The sequence below is a fragment of the Lathamus discolor genome, chromosome 15 (assembly GCF_037157495.1).
Source record: "Lathamus discolor isolate bLatDis1 chromosome 15, bLatDis1.hap1, whole genome shotgun sequence".
Classification (NCBI taxonomy): Eukaryota; Metazoa; Chordata; class Aves; order Psittaciformes; family Psittacidae; genus Lathamus; species Lathamus discolor.
Genome location: NC_088898.1, coordinates 407392 through 433185, shown reverse-complemented (window position 1 = coordinate 433185; position 25794 = coordinate 407392). Strand labels below are relative to the sequence as shown.

Here is a 25794-nt window from a genome sequence, read left to right as displayed (position 1 = left end):
TGGCCCCAGGGGCTCTGGGGGGAAGAGATTTGGGCTGTCATGGGGAGGGATGTGCACAGGGTTTGAATACCATTAATTAGAGTTTTGCAGCCCCTTTTCTGTGCCAGGGCAGCAACTCCCTTCGTTAGCAAAGAGATGAACGCTGCCTTCAGACAGCACAGCGCGTCCCTTAAACCTCCCTGCTCCTTGCTGGAGAGCACGTTCTCAGCTGGGGCTGGATTTACATCACCATCATGTATTATTCATCCGAAATAATACATATTCCAACTCTGCAATTGTTCAGGGCAAGGCACAGTCATTTTAAGGGTGTCTCCAACTTATAAATCTTACGGCTCAAAGCATTAACAGATCGTGTGTGCTTGTGGCTGGGGGTACACAAGTAACTGTTCTTCTTAGCAGAGAACATGGGACGCACCCAAAATTAAATGTTCCTCAAACAGCACAGCATTTCACCGCAGTGAAGCTGCTCCGGTGATCAGTGCCTGTCTCTACTTTTAACAGGAGAGAGAAGTGATTTGTTCACGTTGCACCAGTTCTGCTGTAAATATATCTGCTGAAGAGCTGAGAGCCAAACAAGTGAGAGCTTACAGTTAGAGGGTATCTCGTTAGACTTGAGGTCAAGCCACTTGCCTGAAGTGCTGGCTATGCCCAAGTTACAGTCATTAACTAACTGCAGCTTTCCTCATTTCTTAGTGGGATTGTTTCTGACTGGGGGGGGCAGAGGAAGAGAAAAGAAATCAACCTGCCAAAGCCACTGCATTTAATAAAAAATTAAATTCAAGGGTTTAGGAGGAAAGCCGGTGGGTTGGGGACCTTTTCAAGAGGACGAGTGTCAGTTTGTTATAATAATGGATATTGAATTGTTTGTTTAAAAGCCATGCTTTTTGCCACCATGAAATCTTTGTATTCCTAGTAATGTTGCACTTACCCCTAGGTCTAAATCACAGCCTGGAAAGCCCTGTTCTTTCACTGAGTAAATAAGATTTAGCTCCTACGTGCTATGTACCTGTTTCTATGGAAACCAGATTTTAGTGCCAAGCGAGCGGCTTGGATTTTTGCTGCTTGGATCCGGCACCGGCTGCACATGGGCCTGAGTGAGGGCAGCAGCAAACCCCCCTCAGTGTTGGGGGGCTCTGGCAGGCCAGCCCCTATGTAAGGAGGTGCAGCTTGTCGGTGTGATGCTGAACTTGTCAGATCTCCTAAAGGTTGATGACAATGTTCTTTTTTGGCTGAAATGAGCAGCTCTCCGGAGGGGAAGAGGAGGCGCTTTGGGCCCCTGCACAGGGGCGCACAGAGCTGGTGCTCTGTTCAACAACATGTGTGGGATGTGGAGGGGGGAGCTGGGGGAGGCTGCTCCGTGGGATGGATGGGATCCCAGGCGGCATGGACAGGCAAGTGGTGCTCACCTCGGGGCTCCTGTTCAAGTGCAGCTTTAGGAGTGCAGAGTGAGCCAAAAGACTTCCCTTTTGTATTGCAAAAATTATTAAAGCATAATTATGTTCTTAGACTTGGATAATGAAACATCTTCCTCTGCGGGCCTTAGGGCCAAATAGCTGCATTTTTAAAGTTATTTTTAACAGTGCAGTTTTTCACACGTCACAGCTCCTGTTCTCTTCGTATTCAAAGTAGAAAAAGCTGAAGTGTGATGCGATTGTCACTATTAAAATCTCCATCCTGTTTCTGCCACCTTTGGGATTAGATAATGCAGCATGTCTAAGGGTCTGCCTGGGGACAGGGCTGTGGGTAGAAACCATCAGGTGGTTAAACCCGGAATGTCTTTGGCTGTAGCGAAGACCATATCACATCATTGTTTAATGTTTTAGTTGAAACTTAGGGTGGAGGTTGATGTTGTCTTACTCGGTAGCTGGACAGCCCATGGTGCTGGTGCTGGTTGTGGTCTTCCGAAGCCCATTAGGTTATTTCTATAATCCTTTCCATTTCATTCTCACTGCTTTCCAGGCGTTTGTCCTCTCTCTTCTTTGCTGTGGGGATTTGTGTGATGGTTGGAGCAGCTCCTCTGCTTGTGCCGTGTTTGAGAAATCAGAGTTCTCTGTGGTGGAAAGGGGCCGTGGCAGCGCAGCGCGAGCTCGGTGGGTGCACAAACACCACATCAATTTACAGCGCCTCGGTCTGTGCTTGCGCACCAAGACCTTGATGGTAACGAGGGTGATTAATGCACAGCAGTGATGGGTCTGGAGCGGGCCCAAGGTTTAGCGGGAAGGACCGAGGCCTGGGAAGAGTCGTTACTGGCAGCGCTTCCGTGCTGAAAAGCATCAGCTATGGTGTGGGAGCCTCAGCCCGGTGCTCACAGGGAGGAGGATGCTTCCTCGCTGCGTGGTGGGACAGGGCAGTTCCTGCCCTCAGCTAGGAGGGCAGCCGATCGGAAGATGTGAAAGACCTTTCTCCTGGGTGGCGTAGGTGGAAGCTTCTTCCGAGCTGCCGCATTCCCGTTTGGGGGTTTCTGTGGTAAAAGGCATCCTGCCCTTCACCCCGTGTGCCAGCCAGCTCTGTCGGAGGCACACATGGAGCAGAGGTGCCCCTGTGCTGGCCGTGGAGCCCCACTTTTCATCCCCTTCCCTTTAGGCTTTTTCATTTGCGTCATCCATGTGCCTACCCCTTGTCTCTCTGAATGAGCCACCCTGGAGTCCAGTGACCCTCCCAGTGAAAGAGCTCTCAGCCTGTGCCCAGTCCAGACCTTGGTGCTCACTGTGTGGTTAATGACCTGGGCAGAAACCAAGGCCTGGATCCAGAGGTTTTCTCTTATTTCTGTCTCAGGCCATCTTAGTGGAGAAAAAAATCTTCCCTTTCTATCCACCTATTCCTTATTGGAACTGCCAAAGAGTTGTCTTCAGTGACTCTCTAGTGAAAGGATGTCTGCCAAAGTGAGCCCCAGAGAGCTGAGCTGCTTTACAGGGAGATGTTTGGACTTGTTTCTGTGCCAGCTTTTTAGTACAGTTTAATATAGTTCTGGTCCCTCCTTCGGCATAGTTGTTCCCCATCAGGGCGTACCGTTTCCACTCGGATGTCTTACCACCAGGCTTCTTTACATTGGGTTTGGGCTTGAGGAGAACGGCATACGGAGCAGCAGAGAGCTCAGTGCAAATTCAGGTGACGAGCAGGCGGAGCCGCCCCAGCTGCGCGCTCACAGCTTGCGCTCAGTTATTTATTCCCAATGTTGCTTATTTTCCCCTCGTGCTGGGGTGAGGCGCCCGTCCCAGCCCGCTCGCGCGGCCGGTGCTGCGCCGGAGCTCACGCTGCGGTTCTTGAACAGATCAGTCCCCTGGCACTCGCTTTTGCTCATTGCTGACCACTCGGGCCACTGGAATCCCATTGACAGCCAGCGAGGGACAGTTCGCTTCGACGTTTCTCTTGCGTACTTTCAGAGCAGGGAGCACGCATACACAGACACCCGTTGTCTAACGGGCTCTTCCCTTCCCTTGCTCAGACATGGGATTCTGCTCCCGTAAAGCCACACGTGCGGATGTTAAGTTGATAAATAAGTCAAGCGTCATTATCCAGGCACCCTGCACAATGTGTTTCAGAAGTGTGTAGTGTGGAATCCAACGCAGTGCGCGTGGATAAGCGCTTTTGTGGAGATTGTACTCCTAAGGGGAATGCCATTTTGACAAGAATGTATTTTCCCTCTTTCCTCTCGCAGCCTGTCTTGCTCTGTCTGGATGCTTTGGTGGAAGCCTCGTGTAAGTACGGTTCATTTTGATGTGGAATTATTCAAACCTTTCAGATCCATCCCTGTGGACCGGTTCGCTCTGCGGGCTGATGAAGTGATACCGGTGCAGCTCAGTGCAGAGGACCTGACGTGAAATGAAAGGTTTTCTTTTGCGAGGGTTGGTCTGAGCTGGTTATCTTTTGGTGGTGCTATCAAATGCTCTTTTCTGCAGTCCAGGCACATCATCTACATCTGGGCAAAACATGTCATGGAAAAGAAATGCGTTGAACAAAGAACATCCTTTAAAGCAGATGGGGAAAAGTCATTAAAACTCAATTTTCAGGGGCATTTTGGGGTGTTTTTGTCTAAAAATGGAAAATGTTTTGTTTGAATGTTTGTGGATTTAAATGAAAAACTGCCTTTTTAATTTCTTCATTGGATAAACCCAACATTCCTGGTGGGATCCGTCGCAGCACAAAGCTGTCTCCTCTTTTCGCTGCCCCACTCCTGAGTTTTCTGCAGCCTGGATTTTCATGGCGCTGGGCTTGTGGCCATGTCTGAGCCCCACTGAGACCCTGAGCAGGGTCTCGCTCTGACCTGGGTGGTTTCTGAGTTTCGTGCTATGTGCGATGCCATGTGCAGTGCAACCTCAGCTGCTTTCCTTCTTAGCTGTGGTGAAGTCAGTAAGACTTCAGCCTCCAGGTTAAATGTGCTCTCGGTGCCCCTACTCCATAAGGAAATGTCAAGAGAGCTGGCTAAGAGCAAATATTAGTTTCCTGTTCCATTCCTTACTACAAGTAAATACTTGTCAGGCAGTTCCAGGAGCTTCGCTGGGCAGAAAACAGCCCATTTTATTGCAGTCTATCTGTTCTGGACAGGAGCTCCAGGGAGGAGTTTCCTGTGAAGCTCTGCTCCTCGCCTGCTTGTACCTAACAACAGCGGTTATTTCTGTAATGGTTGCTCTGAGCTCATCTTCAGATTTGCATGAGTGGCCTTCGGGATGCAGTTCTAGGTGTCAGCTTTTATTTATGATGCTGTCCAGAGCTCTGCGGCCCTGCCTTTCGGGGGCCAGTCATTCCTGTTCCTTTCCTGCTGGCTTTTCCCCCATTTTAGCCCATTGGTAAATGCCCACTGTGGGGCCGGGGCCTCGCCATTCCCTCATTGTCAGGGGCTCACATCCATCTCTGCAGAATGGATGACCTCTGTCAGGGACGTACGGCCGCAACCTGAGCCCTTGGCACGGGCTGCGCTGAAGGGAGCCTCTGAACGCAGAGATTGAGCCCTTTATCTTTCCCTCCCCCTGCAACCCACAGTGACCACAGTGCCACCCGGCTGCTCTTTGCCCCTGATGTCTGGCTAAAGGGCTGGAAGAAAGAGCGCAGAGTGGCTGGATCCCTTTCTGTGGATGCATGTGTGCTCATGGGTGTGTGTTTTTGGCATCTCTTTCCTGTGCCGGGGATGGAGCTCGCTCTTTCCAGCCAGCGCGATTTTAGCGCTGCACGTTGGAATTCCTCGAAGCTCCCGGTTTCTGTGTGTTCCGCACTTGCTCAATCTGTTCCTATTAATTTTTAAACACATTTTAGCAGCAGATAAGCTGCTGGTGACGCTTTTGGCGTCACACGGTATCCGTGAGGAGCTGATGTTACTCCCATCACCGCACACTGAATGGGGTTGTGCCGGGGCATCGGGACCGTGTTCCCTTGGGTTGTGAATGCTCTGCAAGGTGCTTCCCGTCCTGCTCCAGTGGAGCCAGGGCTCCCCTTTGCTTTTCCTGCTGTTTGAAACCACCCTGGTACGTGCTGCAGGTCCTGAGAGTGAAGCTGAGCTCATGGTGGAGCATCCAGCTGGGAAATCTGAATGAGCATCTTCGACAAAGCTATTTACGTTCCTTAAATCATTGACTGAAAGGCTCATGCCTGACTCTTGTCATTTTTTTCTTGGAGGCAGCCAAGACCTGGCCTACGATATTTTTTTGTATTGTACTTTTTCACAGCTCTATGGATTTGTTAGGTCTGGAGGGACCCTTAGGTCATCTTGTCTCACCCTCTGTACCGTAGTGACCGCTGAAACCCATCCAGCTTCCCTTCTGCCCTGTAAGCTGTGAGCTGCGACCTTGCGCACCCCGCGAAGGGGGCCGGTGTTTGGGTATCTTTCACTGCAGTTCCTTCACGCACCGGTTCGCAGCGTGCTGTGAGTGATGCGTGTTTCAGTCACCCACACAGCAGTAAATGTGCTGTCTGCAGAGGCAGAGCAGACACTAAATTTAACATAGTCAAATCAAAGCACTGTGTGGGTATATTTATCCACCGTTACTGTGTGTGAGGAAGGGAGGTAGTTTCTGGCTGTCGGAGTCTCTGGAAGCTGCTTTGTGGATTGCTTCTCCATCAGCGCCAGGCTCCTTTCTGCAGGTGTAAAGAGATTAATTGGCATAACGGAATTAAGCCTCGGAAAAAACGTGGCTGTGAGCGTCAGAGGTCGTGCTCTGATGGCACAGCCGGTGCCATCCCCTGGGGAGTACAGGAACCGGTCTGGGAGGGGGCTCTGCGTGCCAAGTCTTGTTTGAAAGTCTCTGCTGAGGCTTCAAGTCAGTCAGGGCTTTGGGGAAGTCGGTGCTCGCTATTTTGGGAGCCATCCTTTGAGTAACAAAGCGGCAGGAGCTGAGGGTGTTTCTGCAGTCAAAATATTAGCGGTGGAAACCCCTTTTTTCCTTGTGAAATGTGACGTAGCTGCTTTCCGTGTCTGCAGGGCGGCCCAGAGGTGACCACGACCTGCGCGCGGCTCGAGCCAGGGTCAGGCAGCAGAGGGCTTGGACACATCCCTCCAATTTAGGTGTGCAAGAGAGGGAGATCGAGGGTGGAAACAGGCAGGCACCTGTGTGTGTGTGAGGGATTTCTCCTTGGCTGGGGAGCATCTAAAGCTTCAGCCAGAGCAACCTGCACTTGCAAAGTGTCCCTAAGCCTCTTTGTGGTCTCCATATGCTTTTCTCTGACCGCCCGGCTCCGTTTCAGGGCACAGTGGAAATGGGGACTTAAAGGTATGGCAAAATCTGGAGTATTTTTTGCTTACATCCAAGGCCTTGATCAAAAAGGATTAAACTTAATACGGACTTAAGCCAGTTTCTGGGAAGCAGGTCTGGAGAGCCGTGTTGTGCAGCCGACGAGCTCTCTGTTCCATCTGTTTCGACAAATCCCATCAATACGGGGGAAGGGGGCTCCTCTCCTGCAGCCTCCTGCACTTCTGCAGTCCCCTTGGCTGGAATCCCCGCGGTTCCCAGAGGCAGAGGTGACTGTGCTCGCCTGGCTTGCAGCTTTCTGATTGCAAGCCCCATCCAAAGAAAAGCTCAGGTGTGAGGACTGCTCACGGGGCCACCACGTGCTGTTGGTGTGCTGAGGGCAGAGCCTGTGCCTGCCCCATCTGCAGTCACAAATCGCATGTGCCGCCCGGTCTGGAGGCCTGGGGGTTTCTTTTGCTCTTCATGGGTTTAGGGGCAAACCAGGACACTGCTCCATGTAGTTTCAGGCTCTGAAACCACCTTCGCCCTCCACCCCCCTGAAGTGTGTGTGCAGAGATGGCAGCTCGAGGCCTCTGCCCACTGTTATTGGTGCTGTGCAGAGCTCCTGATGAGAAGCAGGTATTAGTCTGGGCTTGGGTAGTTTGTTTTTTCAAGCAGGCAGTGAGTTTGTTTGAGAGTTTTGTAGATGCAGGCAGATGCCATCAGCAATAAACAGCGCTGGAGGAAACAGCAGAGCAGTAACCTTAATCGTTTGCTTTTTGTTTTGCTGTAGTTTATTTTCCATTGTGTAATTCCTAAAGGAAAGTGCTCCTGGTAAGGGAGAAGAAAAGTGCTGGGTTTCCGGAGGTGCTGGTGTTGGGGATGGTTTTGTTTGGTTTATCCCATCTCTTCCCTCAGCCAGGATTCTTGCAGGGACCGGTGAATGGGAGGAGAACCAGGTCCAGACTTGATTCTCTCCCCTTTTTCTTTCTTTTTGCCATGTGGAGCAGAGCTTGGTGCCTTTTTAAATCAGAGTCTCCACAAGACCTCTGCAGCTCAGCCCCTAAAATCAGAGGCGAGGCCCTTGTGCTCTGTGTCTGGTTCTGCTGGTTCCCAGCACGGATCCCATCTCATGCCCAGATGGTGGCTGGATTTAGCTCGTGTCTGAACATACAAGGCAAGCTGGAAGGTCGGGAATGCGAAGGGCATCCCTCACCTTTCACAGTGAAACCACTCAAAATTTCCCACTAATCCTTTGCAGGTCGACTGTAGAGCAAATCTGGCTGCGCATCGCCTGCACTGCTGCCTTTATAGCTCTGTTTGTGGCATCTTACTGTCAGCAGGATGTTATTTATAGCTTTCAGGGTAATGTTTTCAAGCTGAATGCAGTTTTCTTGGAGGAAATTGCATTGAGAAATGGGCGAAGAAGTAATAACAGCAATAATCTGCATTAAGCCCCCGTTGTTTAAGCCCGCAGCCCTCCTCCTCTCGGTAGACAAATGCCCAGATAAAGGTAGCTTTCCCAAGCAGCACGTTCCAGGGGCTTTGCCAGCCCTCTCGCCTGCCAGTGCTGAGTGGGTGCTCCCCCAGGACATTGCTGCATGAGGATGGGGCCGGGAGAGCCCGCGGTGCTCCCCACTGAGTGACCTGGCGCTCACCCATGAGGTGGTTTCAGTCCTTGAAGCCTTTGCGAGTGTTGGTTCAAGGGACGGGCACATCTGGAAGCTCTTACTCCCGGGGTGCTCCAGGAGCACTTCCAGGATGCAGCAGCTTCGGTTCTACTGGATTCCCAGGTAGCTTTGAGAGCGGAAGCCCAAAGACCTGCGCTGATGAAATGATCAGCACAGACCTGAAGAGAACTGGTGCCCCACAGCAAGAAATCTTTTTTCTTTGGTTATGCCGTCCGCCTTGGGAATCAGACTCCGCGTTTCCAGGTGGCCCTAGGAGAAAGGGGAGGAGTAAATAACCGGTGAGCTTCAACTCCACTCGGTGTCCTGCCTGCGTTCATGGTGTTAATGTGTCCTTGTACTGCAGCAGGAACGAAAAGCCTCGGATGAGATCAGGAACCCCCGGTGCCAGCGGCTGCGGGCGGGTGCGAAACGATGCAGGGAGCCGGGAGTGGCAGGAAATGGGATTGGGTTTCTGTGCAAATAAGAGGCTGCTTTGCAGGGAAAAGGAGACACAGTTTAGCAAACACGCAAGGATTGACTTACTTTTAAGAATGTGCTTTAATCCTGTTGAAATTGAGAGGATTACTTCTCCTTGAATGCATGCTTAAGAACTTCCCTGGCTGGGGCTGGAGCTGGAAGAGGAGCTGGGGTTGCACTTGGCTTTTCTTGCTCTTGGCTACTGCCTTAGCGGGAGGAGTTGTTGGAAGAACGCTCCCTGATGCCGGGACAGTTGCTGTCCAGCCGTGCTTTCGGAGATGCCAAGCTCAGGGAGGCTCCTTGTATCCAAGCCTCAAAATGGGTCACTTTGCTCTTGCACCTGAGCACTGCTCTGGGAGCTGGAGCATAGGGAAGCAAGTAGGGAAGAGCATCGGTGTGTGCTGCCTCGTCGCTGGAACCAGGTCCAAGGCTTTGATGTACTGGGATGTTCAGTGCTTGGGGCTCTTCATGCAAGAACAAAGCAGCAGCAGCTGGCATGGGGAGCAGAGTGCTTTTCTCTCAGACTTCCCTGGAAGTCAAAACCTGCGGTATAACCGTCTGATTCATAAACTGATTTTTTACTTCAGAAGTCTAATAATAGATCGCAGAAGAGCCTCAGTCAGTCAGCCTAGGACTTCCCTGGGACTGCTTTAAGCCCTGTGGGAGCAGGAGCAGGGGTGCCAGCGGCTCTCCAGCCTCTGCACCCTGTTTGGGCTCAGCCTGTGCAGGTACCGCTCGTGGGCAGCAATGCTCCGCAACGCTCCGTGCCATGGCTCTGCCTTGACAAGCCCTGGAGCCTTCATTGGGTGCTTATGAACTGAGTCCCAGCTCCTCTCCCTGACTGGGGAGAATTTTAGTGGTGGGAGACTGCAGCACAGAGGTTTAATAACGTGCCTGGAGCGGTGTTTAAAGTTGCTGACAGTCCGGGGGGTGAGACCTGATTTCTTCGACTCCTGGCTCTGTTTTAACTTGCTTTTTCCTGTTGCTGTTCCTGTCATTTCTAAAGGCAAAGCCAACCTTGTTTGAAAACGCAGACTGAAACAACGGTGTGGCCCTCAGCACCAGGAGGGATGTGGTTTGCAGGTAGGGCTTCCTCAGCCCCTTTGGGTTGCTCATTGAAACATGACATAACAGAAGCCACATCTTTGCTTGATGCTCTTCAAAGCCAGGGCACACGAGAGACAGTCTCACATGAGAGATGGGGTGTGAGAAGGACTCAGAGAGCCAGGTTTGCTTAACACCTCCCATGGAGGTGGCAGCGTCACTGGGAGCTTTGCGCCAGGAGAGCTGCTTTTTTGTTAGATTGCAGTAAAATGAACTTCACTGCGTTTCCATTTGTGGCTCTGAATTCCTGCTTGGGAGGGCTTCCTGTTCCTCCTCTAGCTGCACAGTAATTATGGTCTGTGATCAGTGACTCCAGGGCATCCCTGTAAGACCAGGCGTGCCTGGGTGATGGTCTGGTAGCTCTCCAAAACATGCTCATGACAGCAGTAGCAAAAGTAATGCTTTGTCTAATTAAAGAAATCCTTCATCCCCATCCTCTGCTAAGCACGCAGTATCAGAGGCAACATCTCAAAGATGTGGAAGAATGCTTTGGTGAAGCCCTCTTGCAAGAAGCATTGCACAGGGGCTATAGAGCATCCCAGGTGCAAGGAAAATTCCCTCTTGCACTGAAGCTCCTTTCTGTGCTGAACTCCCCTTAGAGACATCTTATACCAGGGGGAAACTTGGCCAAGTTTTGACATTCAGTCTCCTGTGCCGTGTTGAATAATTCAGCATCTCTGTTCTCCGTGTGAAAGTCAACCCCAAATACCAACCTGTGGCAGTTCCTTTGTTGCTGCCCCAGCAGCAGCTGGAGCTCACGGTAAAGGAGCAGGAAAATTAGAGTGAGGAAGGTCGGGAGAGGCGGAGAAGACGGGGTTTGGCCCAGGAGCTGCTGCAGCGGGAGCTGCTCAGTCCCGAGGAGCTGTGTGTGTCCATTCCTCAAACAAGCCTGTGCTTGTGTGGCTCTGGCAGTGGGAAGGATTTGCATGAGGATCCCTGGTGCAGCTCTGATGCTCTGGGGTAATAACGTGGGATGGAGAAAAGCTTCAAGTACCAGCGGCCGCCCCAGGGATGAAGTCGGGCCCTGGGGGCTCCTGCTCCCCTGGGTGCTGCATGCGGAGGTGCTTCAGCGTCCCCCAGCATGGGCCCCTAAAGAAGGCAGTGCTGATGGGTGCCGCTGGGCTGGGCTGGGCTGGGTGCAGGGCAGCCCCAGGCAGCAGCACCCCCCATGGTGCTCAGGTGCCTGGAGGAGGGCTGGGCCCTGGGCAGCCCAGGCCGCTCCGGAAGCCCTTTATCCGTGTCCTGGATCCAGACATCTCTGTTTGTGCCAGTGGGTGGGAAACCAGTCCACAAAGAATAGGTTTGGTTTTGCAGTGTAGCTTTGCAATGATGAATTTGTGCAAGAGCAGAACAGGTCTGTGGGGCGCTGAACCCATTCCTTGTGGTTGAGAACTGAAAAATCATCATTGGAAATTCTGTGAAGCAATTAAAGCTTCCACCAGGAACTGGAGCTTTCAGGGAGAGGCGGTGTCTTGCAGTTCCTGCTTGAGATGCTGATGGAAATACTTTGTTGTGGATCCACTTCTGGCTGCTCTGCACCAGGGAAGGGCGACGGTCGGTGCTCACCTCTGACAAGCTGATGATGTATCTGTACTGAAACGCAAGAAGTCAAAACCCTTCATGCCTGGCACGTGGCCTCAATCAGGTCATTTTGTGTGGGAGAGACGAAAGGAGCTATAAACCTTTTGTAATAAAACACAGACGTAAGAGGGGTTTTCAGTGGTTCTCTGTGTCGCATAAAACCTGCTGGAGCGGGTCTGGATGTGTTGTGTGAGTGGTGGGAAAGGTTTCCTCGGATAGCGCTGTCGAATGGGTAGTTTTGTAAACCAAGGGTTAAATGTTTTTTAGGCTCATTAATAGAACCAGAAGCAGTGTTTGCGCTCAGTGGCCCCCAAGCCCTGGTGGCATTGTCCTGTGACACCGGTGGGGCACTGGGGCTCACCCATTTCAGTGGGTGCTCAGGCTGTGGTACCTCGAGTTCCCACCAAACCTTCCTCTGTCATCAGTAAGCACATCAGCATCTTTTTCTCTCTCCAGGTGATCTCTGCAGTGTCCAGACTCTCCTTCCACAGTATTGCTCAAACCAAAGGAATTAGGTAAGATCCTTTCCAACCTGATGCTTTAAATGGTGTTTTTGTCTCTTGCTATCCGTATTTCTAGTAGTTAATCACATCAGCCTCTTTAGAAGCTACATATATTCGGGTTAAACAGACATTAAGGATGCCTTTGGGGTGTAACTGAGTACATGCAAAAGCACCTTGCAGGCTGCTCAGGGATAGCTTACAAAGAAAGTAAGTGTCACGAGTTTGTGTGATGTGCCTGCTGGGGGGCAGCAGGTGGGTTTAGTGGGGTCCCGGGAACGCCAGCAGCACCCTTCGCCCTGCCCATGGAGCTCTGGTGTCACCCCACTGTCCCCGCCTTATTCAGGTGGCCTTTCTGTCGCTGGCTACTGGGAAATGTCTTCCTGGCCTTGACAAAGACACATCGGTGCTGTGCGGGCAGAGGGGGGTAAGGAGTGACCCAGCCCCGGTGCCCCAGGTGGGCTGCCCGGCTGTGGGGCTGCTCCTGCTCTGGTCGTGGAAGGAGCAGTGGGGAAGGAATTGAAACCAGCAGACAGCCCTGTTAAGCAGAGCTGTTACCGTGGTCTTTGTTCAATTCCCTGCAAGATCGGTTTGCGATGGGTTTTCTTGTTACTGTGTGTTTCCATTATTAATCTGGCACCATCTCATTACGACCACAGACACAACTGGGACGAGTTCTCAGCCTCAGGTACCTTTCCTCCTTTTCTGGGGGGTTGTTTCTTTTCCTCAGCTGTAGAACACATTCGCTTTGCCCTGCGGAACGTGTCTGGCTGTTGTGGCAGGGTGTTTCGTGGCACTGGTCTCCGGCTGTGTCCCAGGGTCAGCACAGCCGCAGCCACGCTGTGGGGATGCTGTGGATGGGCCCCCCTCACATCTCGCCCTGCTGCCCGTGCCCACCACCCCGCGCCGCCATTTCCACTGTCTGAACTTGTTTTCACTGCCTGAACTGCACTGATATTGCTGGAGGGAAACAGCTTTTCACGTGTAAAACAAACTCGGAGCCTTCCCATCTGTTAAACACAGATCTGACAGATCCCACCAGGACCTGGGGGGGAGATCCGGGGGTTAAGGTTTGAGGAATAAAGGCGTGCTGTAAGTTAAGGACTATTTATTATTAAGGGTAGCCCCGAGCGATGCAGTGATTATTATTTTAAGAGAAAGGAACATCCAAGGCTCTGGGAGGCGGGGGGCGAGGGGGAACCCACACACAGGCTGCAGTGCCTCTGCCAGGGCTGGGTTTAAGCCTCAGGGCATCACTGGAAGAGGCTCTGCTGTGTCAGCCTTGGCAGAGCCCTTCCGGACGGGGTGTCCTGGTGTCCAGCAGAGGGTGAAGGAGCAGGCTGTGCCCTAGGAAGGCTTTGGCTGAATCCCTGTTGCTTCTGCTGAGGTCTCCTGCTGTCAGGGCTGGCCGTAGTTGGGATGCAGGGCAGGGAGGCTTTGCTGTCCTTGTGGTTATGTGGCTTTTGCTTCTTCATTTTACAATCAGCATGTACAGTTCCCACTAAAATCCCTTATCTTGGAAGCCTTTGGCACCGTAATTACCCAAGAATAGCACAGAGCTTAGTGGGTCTTTGCTTCTAACCCTGTTTTCCTGCGCATTAACCCAGCTCCTCCCCGCAGCCAGCACTGCAAGAACAGGAAACGCTGCTGCTCCTTTAGCTGGAAAATCCCCTCCGGGTGTGCCCGCTCCCATCACCACTGCCCCTGAGCACGCAGAGCCCTCACCTTGTCCATCCCTGCCTGTTCTTCTCTCTTGATTAGGTGATTTCTTGCCACGCCACCAGAAAAGCCTCAAAGACAGAAACTGATCTCAGATGAGTTAATCTAATCTGTGGGAACCAGCAGCAGCTCCGGCTCCCCGAAGGGGCTGCTGACATCGGCCACCACTGCCTCTCAGCTCACTGAGGTCCCCACTGATGCTGCGGGTCCCTGACCTTCCCTCCCGCTATGGGCACGCTGCCATTGAAATAAATGGAAATGGCTCGTTGGCTTAGGCATGGTGCTCAGGACCATGGTAAATGGAGCGCAGCAGGGATGGCGCGTGAACGTGCCTCTGCTCCATCCCCTATTTTGAGGTCTAAGAATCAGGATCACGCAAATTGAGAATGAAATAAATCCCTGAGCCTATTACTTGCCCTTAAATAAATTTCATGGCAGGTAAAGTAGAAAAACAGGAATCAATCTTGTATGGTATTCAGTGACGGAAAAAAATACCCTTTCTGGCTTAATGATTCCTGGATACGTGAACCTTGTCAGAGAAGCCCTGTTTCACAGAGCAAATCAGGTAGCTATCAGGATAGCTGTGGTGAGATGACAGAGTGTTTCTTCCAAGAAGCAAGGTACAAGCAGCAAAACATGGCAGGAAACGATCTCTGATGCGATGCTGTGTTTGCAGCACGCTGCTGAGGCTGTGCTTGATCCGGTGCAGTTGTTGCAGCTCCTCTGTCCTCCCCTGCTCTGTTCTAGGCGTGATGCAGGTTTCAGCAGTTGCAGGCATCAGTGTCCTGCTGCAGCGCGGGACATCGCTGGCTCTCCCCGAGCAGGGAATGGTCCCTTATGGTAGCAAAACACGTTTCTCTCTTGCACAAGGCTGTGTGAAGAGCACAGACGGCGTTTCCCGCTAACCGAAGCAGCGTGTAGTTGCCAGGACCACCACCACCACCACACTGGGTTATTTTTGGGTAGTGCCCCATGTAACAGACCCTTGGTGTTAGGAGGCTTATTGGTGCCTCCTAGAAAAAGACACGTTTTTGTCTCTTCAAGGCACTTGGAAGAAAGTTGGTTCTGTGCGCACAGGCACGCAGAAGGGAAGGTGATGCACGGAAGGGAAGAGGTGTGGAAGGGAGAGCAGGATCTTTGTTCTGCCTCAGGTGCCCTACGTGGCCCTGGGCAAATCCCTTGGTTTTGGGCGTGTGTCTCAGAAATGGGGAGGGGAGAAAAGCCTTTGTTCACCTGGCTTGTGGGACTGGAGACCTGCTGCAACTTGGGCACAGGCAGCCTTGGCAGCACTGCCCTTGATCTTGTTTGGGAGCACGGGTCCTGCAGGAATGTGCTAATTCTCTTTTCCTGGAGTTTTCGTTGTTGTCTCACAGGGCTGCTCTGTGTGGGGACAAAGAAAAGATCCTCCTTGTGTAGCGCTGCCCATTGCTTCAGGAGAGGGGGATATGTTTAATTGCTGTTGCTTCTCATCCTTTCCTGCTCTGTCTGGAGGACTGAGCGCTCCCAGGGAGAAGTTACCACCGTGTTCCTTGCCCGTCGTGGCTGTCACTGAATGAGAGCCTTTATTTTACAGCCAGGACACGGGCAGCTCCCACCACAGACCCCGCTCGTGTGCTGCTAAGCCCTTACCCTGCTCCTCGTGGGGCACTAAATGCTCCACGGTGGTGGGAGGATTTTGTAGCAGGCAGGAGCAGCGGGGTCTCACTGGGGTATTGTGCAAAGGCTCTCCCGTGCTCTGGAGCGCGAGTTCTCGCTCTTTCCAGGTTCTCTCCAGTGAACTCTCTCTCTGGAGCACAATGGGGCTTCTTGTTGCGGGGCCCAGTAAACCGGGATTTGTTTTTCCTTTAGGCTTTCTTTCCCCCCTTTCCACTTCCCTGCTGCAGCCCTGCCTGTTCCTGCTGCCCATGGCACGTCCCGGTGTCCGCTGGGCTCCGGCCGTTGTCCACCTTGTGCTTGTGAGCTCTGTGTGCTCAGTGTGAGCTGTGAGTGGGGGTACACGTGTGTTTTCATCTCCCCAAGATAGCTGTTTTTCCTGGAAGCCAAGTTTTGCAAGAGAGGCAGGAGGTTAAGGAATATTGGCTCGTGCTGCCTGCATGCATTTTTAATGTGTGCACAGTGAAACCATCTGAAAACGGGAAGGAGCTGGAGTGTTCAAAGGCCTTTCGTTGAGGCCCTTAATCTGAGTAAATCCTTTCTATATGAAGTGAACCTCTCAGTGACTTCAGAAGGCCCCGCAGTTAATAAAAGAGATGTAAAAGCATTTGCAAACGGGGAGCTGGGGTGAGCGCTGTTTGTCACAGGGAGGTTTCCGTCTCTGGGAGCAGTGGCCACGCTTTGGTTGGGCGGTGGAGGGAAGGAGAAGGTGCTGGTTGTGTTTTCTGCATCCTGGGAACCAAGGCAGGATGCCCTTGGGTCTGTGGCTGGCTGAGCGTCTTGGCAGAGCAAGTGACATTAGTTTCCCCTCAGGGCAAATGCAGTGAGCATAGCACACTGCCCTGAGCAGAGGCTTACCTGGCATTCAAACAGATACAGAAATACAAGCCAAGATGCTGGTTCTTGGGTGCTATGGGAGTTACGGGACCTCTTCTCCTGTGAGATTGGTTTTATGAGGACTGTTTTACTCATTGCCAATATGTTCTCTGTAATTGTACCCTGCCCATTGGTTTTTTACTGCCATGGTATATTCATTGTGCGTGCTTTTAGCATTGCTCTAAAATGTGTGGAGAAGGCTGTGGAAGGAATCCGTGCCTGGAAACACCTATGGTTGCTGTGCAGAGCTCTCCTGTGCTCCAGGGAGTCGGGAACTGGGACCAGTCCTGGGACTGAGCGGCACGGATCCATGGAGGTCCAGCCACAGACCTCGTGAGCCAGGGGCTGAGTGGAGATGGTTTCTAGCGACATGGACAAACCTCCTTCAGGAGTGACCGTAGGGACTCCTCCCTTGTCACTGAGCAGGATCCTTGGCGAAAAGCAGTTCCTTTTCAGCTAAAAACGTTTTTAACACATTTATTTTGGCAAGTATGTATCCTCACAGGCTTGCTCCTCAGAGGGCCTGAAAAATATCATTGACATGTTTTCCTGCGCGGCTGCTTTGTAGGCTTGGGGGATGCTGAGGTCACCCCGTAAGCATCTGCTAATAAAAGCAAAGGCAGTTTCTCTCGCCCCCTCCTCACCAGCCGCTTTGCATATTGAAGATAAAGTTCCAGTGTGCTCAGCTTTGCTCCACAGTCACGCGTGGGGCTCGCTGGGTTTTGGGGTGTGCCTGCCTCGTGGCTGCTCATCCGCTTCCTTTGCTGAGCAGGGGCAGTGCATGGGCTGACACCAGGGGTGCTGGAAAGGTCTCTCTGAAATGCAGCTCTTGTCCCAAATGAGGGTAAAGGGCTTGAGGCTCGGCTGGTCCCAAACTGGGGTCTCCAGGACAGGGGGACAGGGAACACATGGGCTGTGCCTGGCGAGAGGCACACTCGGATGCTCTGGGACAAACCACGTCCCTTTGCACCACTCCGGAGAGCAGGAAGTGCAGTCTTCTATTCCCTACGGACCACAGAAGGTGCTGCTCAGCAGAGGTGTTCAGATCTGGTTTGCGTTGCACAGTAGGGACCCCTCTTGGCCAGGACACACTGGTGCTGGTTTCGTGCAGAGAGCAGTGTGGGTGCTGCTCTGGAAGCCACAGGGATGGGTGTTTAGGTAGTTACCTGTTTTCATTGGCATGTTTCTTTGGACTGCAGGGGCTCGGGTACAGCAGAGAAACTGCTCCTCGGCCTGCTGAAAGATTTCCTTGTGCTGCTCTGCCACAAGTTAAAACTGGGGGTTTCAAGGCTTTTGTTTTAGCAGCATTTTCCAAAGTGAGGCAGTCGCAGAGCCCTGTGGGGATGTTGCTAAAGTTCATGGGGAGCATCCCAGCTCTGTCCATCCCGGCTGTGAGTTATCCCTGTGCTCCCCAGTGAGCAGTGCCGCCTGCCCAGAGTCTTCTTTAACCTGGGTCAAGTTGTTTCCTAGTGACTGGTTGTGCTGTTACCCCAGAGGGTTTGGGGTTGGGATTTTTCCCGCTTTCTTCTTGAGAAAGTTGTTTCTGGATTCCCCTTTTGGTTTTACCCATCTGTTATCATCAACGTGGAGCTGAAGTGTGGAGAAAATCATTCCGCTTTCTTGAGCAAAGCACAGGGACATGAGGATTCTTTAAAGATGCGATAATGTGGTGAAACATAAATTTATACGAGCTGTTATTTTCTTGTCTCGTAGTCTCCAGAAATGCTCTGTTCAGATTCGAGCTAAAGATAAAGCAGGGCATGCTGCTAACCCTTGGGCACTGCAGTGCACTGTGCTGAGCGCTGCGAGTACTCCCCTGCAGAATCATCATCTCTGCTATCTGATGATGCAGCTTGCTGCTTCCCCACTGAATTTCCATCAGAATTAATCTTGTGAGAATTTTTGCAAGTTCCAGACCACAAATAAAAGCAAATCATAATTTTTCAGAGGACTTGTCTAAAATTTGGCACAGCATGAGGCGCTCCTTTCCAGAGATGAGTAATGTAACACAATAGTATGATCTTAATTAAATTCAGCAGCTTTTGGTGTGCTCCAATGTGTCTTGTTCTGCAGGGAAAGAATTGATTCCAATCTGCTTTATAAAAATGGCTCTTGGGCATTAATCTCCTGGTTTTCATCCATCTTGCAGCACTTGAACCAAAATTGTTCCCTGACTCTGTTCCCACTTCACAGATGGGAATCAAAACTCAGAGGTCGAGAGTGGGACTGGAGAAGCAGCTCCAGGTCACCTCTTTGCTTGTCCCTGGTCAGCTCGATCAGTAGCAGTCCCCTCCTGCTACATCAGTAAATTAAAGGCTGCTTTAATCTGCCTGATCCCACCAAAGCTGCTGCTGAACGAGCGCGCTTTCAGCCGAGTGTAAGCATCTGGCAGAACCCCCATGGTTTTCTTTGGACAGCTCCTGAGGGTACCGCAGTGTTCCCCGGTAATCGCGGCCTGTAGATGCCATGCTATGGAAACATTTATCTGCCAGATCCTGAGCCAGGAAGACTTGGTGCAGCCCCGTCCATCCCAGCAGAGCTTCGGAAGCTCCTTTGCACCAGCCTGAGGCTCTGGTCCTTTCCATCGCAGAAGGGGCAGCAGATGGGAGCAGCTCATGTTTCCTGGGTCTCATGGTCTCTGCCTGCTTTTTAAAGCACTCAGATGTGATTGCTGGGCTTAGGACCGTAGCAGGAGATGATTCTGCTGGTGTTAGAGGCTGGAGTCCTGCTCCCGGTAGGGGTTGAACCGAATCCTTCACCCTTCTGCGGTGTTTGCACAAGTCATGAAAGCCTGCTCACAGATCTGCCTGACAGAGCATCTCCACTGCCAGCAGCCCCTGGTAGGAGCAGCTCCATGGGATGGGGGCCAGCAAGTGGGACATTCCCACCCTGCCTGCTTCTCGCCAGCCTTTCTGTTCCCAGGGCTGGTGTTTGACCCCAGGAAATCAGCATGAAGACAGGGAAAAGAGAAAATAAATGATGCCAGATCCTCCCTGCTCGGTCTCGTATTGGATTTGAGGCTAAGATGCTGCTGTACAGTTACCAGACTGAAGCTGACCCACCCCTGACCCTCTGTGTTCTCCGTGACGGTACCGCAGAGGTGAAGAGCTGCCTTCAGTTGCTAGGACAAGGCACCCAGATGCTGAAATATGTTCATAAATTAGTAAGTCTTCCTGCTGCTGCTGTTGAAGTGCAGCCTACCTGGCTCTTGCCATTAAATAATTCAGAGGAGAGTGCATCCAGGCTGTGCATCACACAGTGCCTTCACCCGCACGGAGGGTCATGGGGCTGGCTGATGAGGATACGGCATGGGCAACTCAAGTGACCACCAAGAGCAAGGCAGGGGTTCTGCATTAGGTGCCAGTGGAATAGTGATTGATCATCCCTGTGTGCTGTACCGTGGCTGTGGACTGCTCCTGCCTTTCCTTGTCAGGGCGTGTTGCATTGCAGGGCACTGTGTGCTGCGTGTGTGCACGTCTCCAGCACACAGAGTAGCCTAAATGTTTTGTGAGATCAAGGGGGTGCTTTGCATCGTGTGTCGAGAGTGATCGTCTGCTCTAAGTCGTGTCCTCAAGAGGAGAAGCTCGCTCTAAACTCCAGAACAAATTACTTGGGCTTTTCTTCTCTTCTAGGCACTAGCACAAACACATCAGATCGACCCTGCTTTCGTTCTCCTCTTTGATCTCTGGGAGCGATGCTGCTGGATGCTGTGGGGTTTGTCTGCTCTGGGAGGTTTATTATCTCTGAGAGCCTCTTCCGGGGGTGTTTGATGTTTCTGGGGCTTTCGCTCTTCCTCATGAGTGGGATCAGGCTTCTGCAGAGCCGCTGGTGCTGCAGGCAGCGGGGGGAGGCATGAGCACAGCACACCCCGGCTTTCTCCAAACACCATCCTTCAGCTCCAGGTTTTAGATGGTCCATTTGGTAACCCTCTCCTTGGGTGACTTCCCTTCTAATTGCATTCTGTGCATCCTTATTTAGCCATTAGCTGCTATTGCAGAGATACAGGTTATTAATTCCTCCCCTGCCCTGACTTTCACTCCGGTGCTTTCCTGATGGTCAAGGTGAAGCTGGGGGCTGATGGAGCTGCTGTCCCCATGAAACTCATTAGAAAGTATTTTTCTCTCTTTGCTGTCTCCCTGTCTGACTTGGGAAGGTTTATCACAGGAACTGATTACACCTCAAGCCCAGATTTATGGTTGGAAATATGTGCTTGTGATTTTAATATTCTTTGTGGCTCTTTCTGGCACGGTGAGCAAAGAGAAGGAAATAGAGATTAAGAGCAGAAGGTGCATGTAAAAGAAAGGAGGTCGTGCCTGGCGTTGGGTTGTGTCTTTCGTTCTTTTAGCAAGTGCTGTTCCAGCAGCGGTCGCCCCCGCTGCCTCCTGTCTCACCGGAGAAATGCTGGGGCTGAGCTCCGAGGCTGGTTCCAGTGATGGGGTCTGGCACTGCAGGAAAAGCTGGTGGCGTTTTTGTCTGTGCCTCACATGGCTCTTGCGTTTGTCACTGATCCCCAGGGACAGAAGGGGAGGGGAAGCACAGGTTTGGTAGCAGTCCTGGGTGCCTCCAGCCTCTCACTGCACCTTTGTGCTTTGCAGCTTCTCTCCAGAGTGGGCATCCCCCCAGCCACAAATGCATGGGCAGCTTTGTGCCAGATTTGGGGTGTTGGAACAATTGTCCAATGGCACTGGCCTTGCCATGAGACTGTGAGAGCCAGCACAGCCCCATCTGCTCTTCGACCCATCGCTGTCCTCCCCCTGCGTTGGTGCGTTGCACGTGGGCATAGTTCAAGGCTCCATGGGCAGCCGGGATAGCTGCTGCAGCATGAAATCACCTTGCCCTGGGGCTGGGGTCACTTTTCCCTCCTGGGCTCACCACCTGGTTGTGGTTTTAACTCACTGCAGGTTTGGGCACTATTTCAAACACTTGGTCTGAAGCTGCTCCTTAAAGGAAGGGTGAAGTAAAGCCGAGGGGGGCAGGCAGATTCATACTGGGGACAGGATCCAAAAGTAGCACATTTGGGGGTAGCCAGGCCGTGGGTTGAATCCTTCAGGAGAGGCAACGTGTTGTGGAACAGGGAGGGTGGAGGGAAGAGGAGGAAGTTGCTCTTGGGGCAGTTAAAAGTTCGCGCATCCAGGTTTGCTCCCCATGGCATCGGCATCCCAGGGACACCTCTCTGCCTCAGGCTGCAGCCGCATTCCCTGGCTCCAGCTGGAGTGGGGCTCGCCCGACCGCAGGAGCCCGGCACAGCCGCAAGGTGCATCCAGCCCTGCAGAGCCGCAGCCCGCGTGGCCCCGCGCCAGCAATAATAGTTTGGGTTTAATTAAAGCACTATTTTTCATCTCCTTCATACATTATTTGGTTATTACTTCGGAACGAGCCAAGGAATTCTTGTATTCCCCTCACTCCCTCCCTTTCTCTTTAATGTGCTTTCTCCCCCCTTCCTTTTGCCCTTTTGGTCTCTTTTCCCTCATCCCCCACATTTTAACTTTTTTTGGCTATCATTAAGTTGTTAGGACAAGGAAGCCCAGGGTTTGTTCAGGACTCATTCATCCTGGTGGGACTGGCTGCTGGCAGGGGTGGGAGACGCTGGTGGGAAGCAGCTCAGAGTGCCCTGGCTGGGCAGGCAGGAGCTCGCAGGTAGAGCGGCTCCGTCACAGGGGACAGGAGGGTGCTTCCCTTGCTCAGCCAGTCCAGCAGAGACTTGGATGAGATTTGTGCAGAGTCCTTTGTGCAGCCCCAGCACAATGGGAGCGGCAGCTCAGACCCGGCTCTCTGAGGTGCTGTTAAATGGTGCAGTGCTCAGCTGGTGCCCTGCAGTGAACCAGCCTCTCCTGGCTTTTTGTCCTCCCGTGCCAGCGCTGCCCACCGAGAGCAGTGGGGATGGGCCTGTCCTGGCTAATGCCTCCATAGGAAAAAATGTATTTGTAAGGAATGTTTTGTTCCAAAACGCCCTCTGCCCAGCGGGGTCCTTGGGCTGGGGCTGTGGGGACCGGCTGCATGGGGACACACCAATAACGCTGTTGTTTCTCTCCTTCCCCAGACCCTTCCCCTCGGAGGAGACCACGGAAAACGATGACGATGTGTATCGGAGCTTGGAGGAGCTGGCAGAGTAAGTGGCCTCACCTTGTCATGGGGGGACATGGAAAGGGAAAAGTTCCATTGTGGATCCAGCAAAGTGGGATGAAAGGTGCCAGCGCGGCTGGGAGAGCCGTGTCGGCTGCCTTGATCACCATACCAGGCGATGTTGTGCTCTCGCAGTAGTCCGTCTATTCCCATGCAGAGCCCTGGGAGGCATCACTTGTAATAGGGTTGAGTGTGGGGGGGGCTCATTAGGAGACTTGGGTTGCTGAGCGCATGGGGAGCTCCTCTGCCTGCTAAACCCATTGTCCGCTGCAAGACCCCGGGCTGGGATCCATCCTCCGGGCTGGCTGAAGCCGAGCTCCTCGCTGGGTCCAGGAGGGTACCCATTGCTGGCTCAGTGCTGGACCCCCCCATGGCATTCTGGGGCTGTGCAGGTGCTGGCACAAGGGTCTGCATCCCCTGCGCGTGATTTCAGACCACGCCAGCCGGAATCACAGGGGACACAGACCAGCGATTGTCCCGCCTGTCCCTGGTGCTTGGGGGGCTGTGGGGCGATGCTGCTGCGGTTTCTGTGTCTGTTTGTCTGGGTCTCGGTGTTCTGCTGCCCGTGGTGATGATATACCAGGCTTTCAAAAGCAGCCTTGAACTACAGCAATACACGGTGAAACGCAGGCGCTATTGGCGTTCGATGGCAGCTTTCCCACCAGCCAGCGTTTTACTCACAAGGTGCACTGTGTTTCATCTGGAGGGAAGGTCTGCCTGGGTGGATGTGTGGCTTTATACAGTTAAATATTATTGTTCCACAACATAAATAATAAGGCTCCTTAATCCAATGAGTTCCTTATGGCTTCAGTTATTGCAAATGTAAATCATAAATTACCAGGCGAGGGAAGGGAGTACCCTGGAAGCCCCCTCCCCGTCTGCTCCGGCAGCTACACTTTAATAACATTTTAACTCATAAAGGGATCCTTTCAAGAACATTTTTCTCTCCCTCTCGTAAAGTTCTCAAAATCCCTTTAATATTGGGTTTTAAATTCCCGATTCTCACACGTGGATGTGCTTTTAGTTGGAGAAGGGTTTGCGTGTGAACTCGCGCCCAGCACTGCTGGCTCCTGCAGGGGGTCCAGGTGAAGCTTCCCAGACTGTTCCTTGGACCTTTGCTTGTGGCTGTGAGTTGGTTCCTCTCTGAGGGGGTCTGGGATGTCCAAGTCCTGCACTTGGATGGCTTCAAGGTTTATTCCTTATCGATCGCTCTGCTTTGTCCCACCTTGTCTCCAGTTTCTAACTTTCTCTTTCCCCCCATTCTTTGCAAAATCCTCTCCTTTACATCTGCAGTAAGGAGCCCTGGGGGAAGGCTCCTGTAAATCATGGGGGTGTTGCAGTAATTCCTTCATCCAAGTCTGTGCTCCTGGTGCAGCCAGGTTGTGCATGGAAAAGCAGGCCATGGAGCGGAAACGTGGTTCACCCCTAAGTGTAGAAACCTCGAGAGCCCCTTGGCACAAGTGCTGGCATCCCACTGCCTGCAGACCCACCAGCAAGAGTCCCCCTTTCTCCTTTGACAAGGAGCATCTCTCTGTGCTTGACAAGGAAAGTTTCACTGGAAGCTTGCTGGTCACAATGGTGCGTGCTGGGCACCGCTGCTGGGCGCTGGCAGACGTGGGACCACATCAGAAAAGCTCTTTCTTCGCTGCTGCCAATCTCCAAACGGCTGAACAAAGGCATCATTCACGAGCTAGGCATGATTCAGTCCATCCAGCATCTTTGCATTTAATATTGCTGATGAGCCAGCAGCCTTGGGAAGATCCAAGTGCACCCAAAATGCCTCATTGGAGGCAAGGAAGTGATTTTCACAAGAAGCAGTGAAGCTCCGCAGTGCATGAAAGGAAGTGACCGACCTGGACGCAGCAGTCCTCCTTGTGGAGGAGAGACCCCTCCAGCTCTGGGTGTTTGTTCCACGCTAACGTGGTGCATCAGTGCAGCTGAGTGATTGCTCTTTTCCTCTGGATCATTTCCACAGGATGAATGGTTCTGTTCATAAAACCACTGTAAAAGGTGCTGCTGCGAGTGCCCAGCCTTCTGTCCCTTGTGGGCCGAGGAGGGATGATCCCAGAGGACTCGGCACCTCCAGGAGAGATGAGCGTCCCAAAGGGAGCTCTCTCTGGGCGTTGTGCTGCTGGGATAAGCTCAGGTTGAATATTGAGCTGGCTCTAACAAGGCATTTTGGGGGCTGGCAAAAGCGGGTGTTTTGGAGAGCATCAGAACTCCTCATTCCAACCCCAGCCGGAGCGCTCTGCTGTTCACCGCCAGTGTCACAGGGGTTACACCGGGCTGCGTGCAGCTCCGGGCGCTGGGTCAGCCGCCCGCCGGCCGGGGCACAGAGCTGCCTAGAAGCAGCTGTTCATTAAAAACCCCAGCGAAGCCCCAGCGCAGAAGCCAGGAGGGCAGCTGGTGCCGGGGGGGGCTCGGCACAGGGGTGTCAGCGGAGCTCGGCAGTTCTCTGTTTCCATGTCCCCAGCGTGCTGGCCCCTCGGTTTGCTGCGCGGGCAGATGGCAGGGCCGGGGCAGATGGCAGGGCCGGGGCAGGTGGCAGGGCCGGGGCAGGTGGCAGGGCCGGGGCAGATGGCAGGGCTGGGGCAGGTGGCAGGGCCGGGGCAGATGGCAGGGCTGGGGCAGGTGGCAGGGCTGGGGCAGATGGCAGGGCTGGGGCAGGTGGCAGGGCCGGGGCAGATGGCAGGGCTGGGGCAGGTGGCAGGGCCGGGGCAGATGGCAGGGCTGGGGCAGGTGGCAAGGGCGGCCTCTGCGAGCGGAGCCTCCTCCATGCTGGGGGAGCGGGAAGGGGCCGTGTCCCCTCCGCTGCCTGCTCTGTCCCAGCGAGCCCTGACCCCAGCGCAGCAGCCGGGCCGGGGCAGCTGGTGGGAGCTGGCCCCTGCAGTCAGTGACCCTGGTGCTTGTGCTGGGGATGCTGCCGCAGGTCTGCAGCAATGGGAGCTGCTGCTTCCCACGTGGCTGCTGAGCATCCTCCCCACCGACCGCTTGCCATCTCTGGTGGCTGTTTCAGCTGCCCCAAACCACTCTGGTGCTCCTGAAGTTACACCTCACCTGTAAGTTAGATTTGCTCTGCTGCCACTTAATCTTTCTCCAGTTATTTTCTCTCATTAAGCTGGTGAGAGCCTTTGATTCTGGTCCTCTTCACAGCACCGGAATGTCTTCTATCAGGAACCTTCTGCAGTTCATGGCACTGTCCCTCTGTGCTGGCACAAAGGCCAGCAGGTTCGGTGGGTTACACCCACCACGTGGGGTGGGTTTTGGGTTGTTTGGTAGCTGTTTGAGGCGTTCAGGCAGGTCGAATTGCTATGAATAGTTTGACATGAAAATTTGCACGATTTCTATCTTTTTTTTTATCCCTTTGGAAGGGAGTTGGTTTGAGGGGAGAAGTTGTGGTGTTGTAAAAAGGGCAAAGGCAGTTTTGAACAG

General features: G+C 52.9%; 1 protein-coding gene across 3 annotated transcripts in view; it reads left to right on the top strand.

Annotated features, from left to right (window-relative positions):
- The window catches only part of VAV2 (vav guanine nucleotide exchange factor 2), a 104042-nt gene that overhangs the window by 48879 nt on the left and 29369 nt on the right, over positions 1-25794 (top strand). For all 3 annotated transcript variants that reach the window (XM_065696128.1, XM_065696126.1, XM_065696127.1), the window contains exons 3-4: positions 11948-12006; positions 22280-22348. In XM_065696128.1, the coding sequence (XP_065552200.1) occupies positions 11948-12006; positions 22280-22348 (128 nt within the window). The remainder of the gene's footprint in view (positions 1-11947; positions 12007-22279; positions 22349-25794) is intronic.